This window comes from Marmota marmota, unplaced genomic scaffold (genome assembly GCF_001458135.2).
Source record: "Marmota marmota marmota unplaced genomic scaffold, marMar, whole genome shotgun sequence".
NCBI classification, from domain to species: domain Eukaryota; kingdom Metazoa; phylum Chordata; class Mammalia; order Rodentia; family Sciuridae; genus Marmota; species Marmota marmota.
Window position 1 is genome coordinate 68,074,066 of NW_026000026.1, and position 8,607 is coordinate 68,082,672.

Consider the following 8,607-nt stretch of genomic DNA (forward strand, 5'->3'; position numbering starts at 1 on the left):
ATGATAAATTTAATGCTTCCTTTGATTATTGACTCCTATTTTACAAATTATTTGGAGTCTAATTTTAGATAATCAAGAACTTTGATTCAAAATACTTGGTACATATTGATGAATCTGGCCTCTGAGACACTTGTTTATATAATCAGATATAAATTAAGGTCTGTATTTCCCAAAATGTACTTCATAGAACTCTGGTGCCTAGGCAAGGTAAATAAAAGTGAATAAGACCTTTTTGTTGGAGTGCGTGGGTTTGAGTAGTTTGCAGAGGTTGGTCAAATACGTTAGAAAATGCCAACTTAAACTTAAGCAGGCTTTGTATTTCTGCAGCACTTCCAAGAACCTTAAAAAATATTAATGAATAGACTGACATATTATATAGTGTACTACAAGGATTTCCCCAAAGTTTGTTGACTCTTTTTTTTCCCAAATAAACATTGTGGAGGAATACAAAGATGAACTTTGAGAAATTCTGATCTACCCAAAGAAAAATTTAAATCAGTGTATTAGGAAATGATGTATTAAATGCTATTTTCCACAGACCTTCCTAAACAAATCATCATTTCCAAAAATTTTTAAAAACTTTACATGAATTCTCCTTAGCAGAATTTGTACTAAAACCTCTGAAAGGCATTGTATTTCTGGTGCCGTCTGTCACAGCGCTGAGCTGACGTGTTCACTGCATTCACCAGCGTTACCAACTTTGAAAATCAAGCTGTTCTATGAGGGAAGAGCCTAGACAACAGAATGTGCCTTATGAATGCAAGAACCTAAAGAAAAAAATCCTGAAAGTCCTGCTGGCAGTAAGCTTGTTCTCATAATCACTCCTGAAAGGCAGCAGTCAGCAGGGAGTTTCCATTTCCTTTGACATCCCTTTCAAAGATTTGATCCTTCAAGAAATTTCTTTAAATGGATGGATAGATACTAATTTAGGCAGGAGAGCCTTTCTTTCTGAAGGGCTTCCTGCTGCTTTCACTGATAAGGATCAGGCACCTCCCTGGAAATGTGGGTTTATCTTTGAAGTCTAAAATGGCCTCAGTTCTGCACCTGCCTCTCTTGAAGAGTGGCCTTAAGCAGCTTCCTGATGTTTCCTGGGAGAGAGATGTAGCCCAGCAAGAGATCACAATGGTGGCACCTTTGATAATACCTTACTTAGGTAATACTTTGTGGATTAAGTAAAAAGGATTTTTGCATTAAAAAGACATTTGTCATATGAAAGTAAATTATTATCTGTCAAATATAATAGGTCAGACATTATTTCTCTTCAGTCAGAAAATGTCTTGATATTTCTGTTTATTTCCACGACATTTATGAAAATCTAATTTTTTAATCTTCAACAATGGAAGATTCTGAATGATACCACTAAGTCTATATCATCTCTTATACTGTCACATAAATCTCAGAATTATAACAAGAGACAAAATATCACAACTATTAATTAATAGTTGCTTAAGAAAACAGCTTATTTGGTAAAGGCTTGGAATTTTTTAGAAGAATGAGGGTTAAATATGAATTTATTTGCAAATGTATTTGGGGAGTCCATATTTTTCTCCTACTTAAATAAAGACTTTTTCCTTAGCTTCCTCTCAGGTGACTTATCCCCCACACATGTGTACCCCACCATCAAATACAAAAGCAAACAAATAAATAATTATTTTTGTAAAAAGAAAAAGTATTTATAAAAACTGGGAAAAGATTTGCTTCATTAATTTTTTTTTCTTGTGTTAATAGCTGATTTTGGACTCTCTAAAATTGTGGAACATCAAGTGCTCATGAAGACAGTATGTGGAACCCCAGGGTACTGCGGTATGATCTTTGATACTGATATTTTACCTTTATTGAAATCTATTTTTATTTAATGACCCAATTTTTATTTTTAACACCTAATATCTCTATTTATAAATGGCTAAAACTGGTGTGAGTCTCCATGACCACCTCCTGTTCTTCCTGAGGGGTTCAAAATGATGTTGGTTTTAGGACATCTCTGTTAAAATATCTTTTGGGTAGGAGCTACTCTTGGACTCACTCAAGAATAGAAAGGCAATCCCCAGGAATAGGACAGGGAAGTAGCAGAGTTTGTAGTTGGCCAAGAGCCTTCTGTCATTTTCTTATTTGCTTTTCCTTAAGAGGGTATTTTAGGAAACAGGGTGAATTTATTCAAATGGTATACTGGATAACATGAAAATGGTGTAATCTTTAGGTTTCATTCATATCGATGGCCTAGCCACCCCTGCCCCTCAAGACAAAGACTTCAGGTACAAGAAAGTTCCTCCAATCCTGCAGGTGAACCATGCTAAGATCCTCATATCCTCTTGCCTGATCTCCCAGAACAGGCTGGAGGTACCCTATGTATAGTCTATGATCAATCCAGAAACAGAACAAAATCTTTTTGTCCATCCTAGCATGAAAGTAGTGGTTTTTTTTTTTCCTGATGGCTGTGTTAATCCAACAATAACCTAAAAACCCAATAAAGCTTGCCAAAATTAGCTAGAATTCATATAATTTTGGTGATTAATGAATATGCCACAAATCAATTAAAATCCTAATGTAGATGAAAAGGAAAAGAGATAAAATTGTATGTCATCTGTCACAAGATTATCAGTCATCGACTTTTCCTCCCAAGATCTGACTTTTTACATAAATCTTTAGCTCACTCATTTCTTCAGCAAACCTGTATTAATTGGCACTATATGGTGAGTCCACTGCATGGCACCAGGGTGATACATCTCTACACTAACCCCACTCCAGGGGGTGAGAACCGACAGAACAGACATGCAAACCCCCAACTTACCGCACCTTGAGAAATACCAGGTTATGTGTTTGGAAGGGTCATTATAAAAACACAGGGAAAGAGGGGCATTTGGAGTTACTGGACTTGTTCTTCTAAATCACACCTTAGAAATAGAGAAGAACTATCTAACTAACTCATTTTAACACCTTTTGGATATGTAGAAATCAGATTTGAGAAAGGCAATAAAATATTCTTTGAAGCAAATATATGATTGAATTGGGCTGGGGTTGTAGCTCAGTGGTAGAGCACTTGCCTAACACATGTGAGGCACTGGGTTCAGACCCTCAGCACCACATAAAAATAAAAAATAAATAAAATAAAGGTATTGTGTGCATCTAAAACTAAAAAATAAATAATAAAAATATGATTAAATCTACAGAATTAGATGTTGGAAGGAACCCTGAGTTTATTAACATTCTCATTTTACAAAGGTCTAGAGAGTTTAAGTGACTTCCCCAAAATTCCACATCTAGTTATTAGTGGCCTGGGTTTGAGACTCCAGGTATTGAAGGGCCTAGAAATGCACAGAATTTGCCCTTTAAAAATCAACATAGATAAGTCAGTATATTATTCCTTTTATTTAAAAATGTCTTCTATTTTAGTTATTTAAACCTCAGAAGTATTACTTGCAAAAGTAATTGCAAAAAGAGTAAAAATCAAAACATGTAGTCAATATTAGTAGCCTTATGTACCTTCTTCTATACCTCTCCTTATGACTCCAGGTTCATGTAAGCATTTTATATTTTTGCTTTTAATAAGTTAGTTTCCCTGGTGAATTTTGCCCACTATTTTCTTCCAACTTAATTTTTCATAAATCCAATAACTGCGTAGATTTAGGTGTATCTGTCTTTCTGTTAAATCTTTACATTGTGCCAAGTGTTCTTGTCTGGATCCTAACCTCTTTGAGGCCAAGAGTAATATGTTAGTTAGTAGTAAGTTCAGAAAACCCCAATTGTATGGCTTAGACAAGGTAGAAGTTTCTCTTATGTTAGAAGTCTAGAGATACACAGTCTTTGTGACTTCCATTGCAATGGCTCTGCAGGTACTATGGATCTCAGTATCAAGGACCCAGTCTCTCTCACAATCCAAAATGGCCGTTTGAAATCAGTCATTACATCAGCAGAAATTTTAAAAGATGGAAAAAAGATGTACTTTTTGTAATTAAACAGACTTGCTGAAACCCCATGTCACTTCCACTTACATCTTAATAGCCATACTTAGTCACAGTCTCTACTCTGTCTGGGAAGCTAGCAATGTTTCTTTTGGTTGGACATGCTGCTATCCTAAGTTAATTCAGTGTTCTGTTACTAAATGTCTTAGTTCATTCAGACTGCTATAACAAAATACTTTAGATGGGATAACTTATAAACAACAAAAATTTATTGAGTTGATGGTTTCTCTTGAGCTTTTTATGTAAGGGCACTAATTGCATTCACGAGGGCTCCACCCTCATGATCTGATCACCTTTCAGAGGATTTATCTCCTATTATCCACCACCTTGGGAGATGTTAGGACTTCATCATCTGAATGTTGAGATGGCACAAACATTTAGATCACAGCATTAAGAATGAGGTTGAGGGATTTGGGGGGTGGCTTAGTGGTAGAGCCTAGAATGCATAAGACCTTGGGCTTTATCCATAGCACCTAAAAACATTTTTTTAAAATGAAGTTGGATTACATAATTCATCATAGACTTACAAGATAAGATTCCATGCCTGGGGGGGAAAAGTGAAAACCATTTCACTCTACCATGTTTGCTATAGGCATTCTTTTATTTTATTTTGTTTTAATGCTCTTTATTTTCCTTAGAACTGACCTCTGTCAATCCCTCTATGGCCCTTCCCTCCTAGTAATGCCGTACATACTTTCCCTGTCTCTGAGTCATGTGTCCTCATTTGTCCTTCTGTATTTCTTTCATGTGTCCAGGTGTCTAAGGCTATGGAGGTGGAGTTAAATTAGTACCATGTGCCAAACAAAACTGTCCACTTAGCCTGGTATGGTGGCACACACCTATAATCCCAGCAATTTGGGAGGCTGAGGAAAGATGATTGCAAGTGTAAGACTAACCTCAGCAAAACTAAAATAAAAAGGGCTGGGGATATATATATAGATCAGTGATAGACAAACCTTTAGTTTAAATTCCCAGTAAAATCCCAGTATCAAAAAACAAAAACAAACAAATCCTTGCATTTATCATTGCTAATGTTGACCAATTGATAGGAGGATTGAAAGAGAATTGAGAAAAGAACAATAAAACAAATTAAGGATTCCCCACAAGAAGAAAGCTGATGGACAATTTAATAATTATTATCCAATTCTAAACATTCAATATTCCCCGAAAGGTGGGTAGGTTGCAACAAATTTCTGAGAACTGAGAAGATCTGAAATGGGAGGATCAGAAAGAGGATCAACTAGTGATGTCTTAGAATCTCTTTTGTGACTGTGAACAAGCAGTACCCTTTCAGGGACTAGTGATGAGTGCAGTTCTTTCTTATAGCATTACAGAGTGTCCATTCTGCAAGAGAGGCTGATTCACTCAGAGATAAAACACACACTGAATGTCTAATAGACTCCATGTTAACTTCTGAGGTTACAAGGATAAACACAATGTGGTCTTGCTCTTCAAAGATTTCACAGTCTATAAAAGAAGAAAGGCCTTTCCATAGTAAATCAGATAAGTCAAGATTCATCTGAGCCAAAGTCTCAGGAAAACAGAAGGAAGTGAACTACTGATCCTGATTGAAGAGGTCTTCTAAAGGAGGGGCATTTGAACTGAACATTGAAGGATAAATAGGAGTTCAACAAGTGGGGCTGCAGGACATTCCTTTGTCAGCGATCACAGGGAAAGTGAAGTTATTGGGAAGCGGCAATACCTGGCAAGTTCAGAGGCTGTTTGTCACTTTGCCACTTTGTAAGACTAGAACACAGAATTCTTGATCAAAGGTATAGATAGATTTGGAAAGGTAGGATGAGCTATATTTTTTAAAAATCTGCACTTGAGGCTAAGGAATTTGATGATTTGGTAGGTAATGATGACTCAAAAAGTTTTTGAATCAAGACAGTGTTTTGATTTTTTGTTTTGTTTTGTTTTTTTGTTTTTCTTTTTTGAAGAGATGAACCCAGGGTCACTTAACCACTGAGCCCCATCCCCAGCCCTTTTCCTTTTTTATTTTGAGACAGGGTCTACTTAGGGCCTTGCTAAATTGCTGAGGCTGTCCTTGAACTTGTGATCCTTCTGCCTCAGCCTCCCAAGTCGCTGGGGTTACTGGCATGCACTACCATGCCTGGCCAGGACAGTATTTTGAAATCAAGAGAGTGTTTGTATATACCATTTGTCATTTTATAAATATCTGGATTATGACATAACAGATGGATTTGAAAGGGAAAGAGAAAGAAAATGAACAAATTAGAAAGCTGTTTTAAATGCTCTTTCATGCTTTTTCTAACGGGAGAAATGTATACAAGTGCTCTCACTCCTAAAATACCATCTCCAGAGATAACATATTTGCTCTACTCCTAAATCCAGTCATATTTTAAATACAATATGTTTATTATCTTGTCCTTGACATAAATATGCTCATTTTATAGATAATGTCTTCTTATCATGGAGGTTTGTTGTTTTCTGTTGATTATTTTTGTCCTGCTGATATGCATGTCATCCTTGAGGCTACAGAACAGGAAAAGAGGAAGCTGAGTGGCTGAGAGGGCTTACGCTAATCCTTCTGTTCTGCTCTAGGTAGTGGTTTGGAGTTATTTGCCATAATGTAAGGAGGGGAGAGGCCTGGGGAGTTGGTAGCTCTGCTGACCTCAGGGGAATATTCTGGTGATTGAGAGGGAAGATAAAAATGCTCTGTGCACTCTAAACATACCTATGGAATTACTATCATTTATATAGGATGGAGCAGACTTGGAAGTAAAAAATGAGTAAGGTTAATATATTTATATACAGAAGCAAGGTTCAAATTGTATACAAATAAATACATATTTATTCATATAAATTCTTGGCTCAAAGGAAAAACATAAATATATTACTTCAAAATGGGAGTAGAGAGAAAGCTGGATTTTTGTGTTATATAAGCATATATAACATAAAAACATATATACATACACATATAATTAGTTTATTATAGATAGACATAATATTGGGGTTTAAGAGGAAGCAGGATTTTAAGGGTTCGCTTCTGTATAGTAACAGGAAACAATGGAAAACCCGAAGCCATAGGAACACCAGGCACAAAAATCACATGTCTCTGGACCATAAACAAGATCTAGGCTTTAAACAGAACAAGAATTTTAATGTGAAAATGAATATTTATATTTGTCCATCTTATAAAATAATTAGATCATTTTCAGGTAGCTAGCTTTGAGGGGCTAGGGTTGTGGCTCAGCGCTAGAGCACTTGCCTTGCACGTGAGACCCTGGGCTTGATCCTCAGCACCACATAAAAATAAATAAACAAAATAAAGGTATTGTGTCCATCTAAACTAAAAAAAAATTTTTTTTTAATTAAAAAAAAAAAAAAACTTTGATAACCACCCTCGATTCTAGCCCCTTCTCTCCTCACCACATATAAGTACCATCATCAGTCTAGTATGTCTTCCAAGAATAAGTAGCTGGAGAGGAAACTGTCCATCTATAAGGAGAGCTGGGAGGAATCACATGCAACACTGGCAGGAATCGCTATCCTGCTGTGGAAAGCCTGACTTTACCCTGAGAGGGCCTGGTATCCTTTTATGATATAATCAGGTGGGCATGGCCACCAGAGACAGAGAAGAGGCTCAGGAAAAGAAACAAAGACATTTATTACACCTCAGGTCTTAAAAACAGGAGGCACAGCATACCACGCAGGGCCACATGGGAAAGGCACCAGGGTAGTCTGGAGGCAGAAGACAGGAGCCAAGGAAGGTTTGGGTTAAGGTCTTTATTGGGATTTCTGAGGGAAAGAAAGTGGTAGCCTGAGCATTTTAGGATTGGCTTGTTTGAATAATTTTGATGGGCTCTAAGCTACAGGGTTGTCCCAGTTGCTTCATCCTGGCGGGGAGATGATTAAGGCAGAGGAATATTGCCTCCTGGGACATAACAGCCAGCTAGGAAAGGCTCTGGATTGGCTGGTTAGCTTGTGTATCAAAAGCATAGGTGCCTCAAAAAGGGCCCTTTGTTGTCTTTAAGAATTAACTAGCCCCCAAAGGGGCAGTTTTTCTGCAACCAGAAAGGGTTTTTTGTTTGTTTGTTTTATGTCAAAACGATTAAAATATACAGAAAAGTTTTTAAGTATTTGTAATACAGAAACTTTACACTTAACTTGGAAAAAGGTCTGAGACCCATATAATTGACAGAGGAAAGGTGTGACCTTTATCTATTGCTTGTAAGTTTGGTTACATCCAAGGTCAATTATTCTTACATACACTGTGTCTAGTTTCTACTCTTAATGGAAGGCTTTCCAAATTACAGCTTCTGAGAGAGTGTTTATGTATACCATTTGTCATTCTCAGGAAATAAAAAAAGTAAAAGCTACCCATTAGGTCTCTTTCATAGAACCATTGCCTCAGGCTATTAATAAGAGAGGGTTCACTTATAAATGAATCACAAAATAAAAATCACAGATGCTTCATGTTTCAGCAAACACACATTATTTCCTAGGAAATATACATAGTCAAAACCAAATTCCAGACTAGAAAATTAAAATCTTTGGCCCAGGTAAATGAAACCAATGATTAGTTTTCTAAAGCAGACCACAAAAGATTCAGCACTGAAGAGATTCTCAACACCTTGTCCTCAGGAAAGAAAGAAGAAGGAAGGAAGGAAGGAAGGAAGGAAGG

At 36.7% G+C, this 8,607-nt stretch overlaps 1 protein-coding gene across 2 annotated transcripts in view; it reads left to right on the forward strand.

The window, feature by feature from the left end:
• Camk4 (calcium/calmodulin dependent protein kinase IV) overlaps positions 1 to 8,607 on the forward strand; it is a 237,250-nt gene that overhangs the window by 198,340 nt on the left and 30,303 nt on the right. For both annotated transcript variants that reach the window (XM_048811576.1, XM_048811577.1), the window contains one exon: positions 1,729 to 1,803. In XM_048811576.1, coding sequence (XP_048667533.1) covers positions 1,729 to 1,803 — 75 coding nt within the window. The remainder of the gene's footprint in view (positions 1 to 1,728; positions 1,804 to 8,607) is intronic.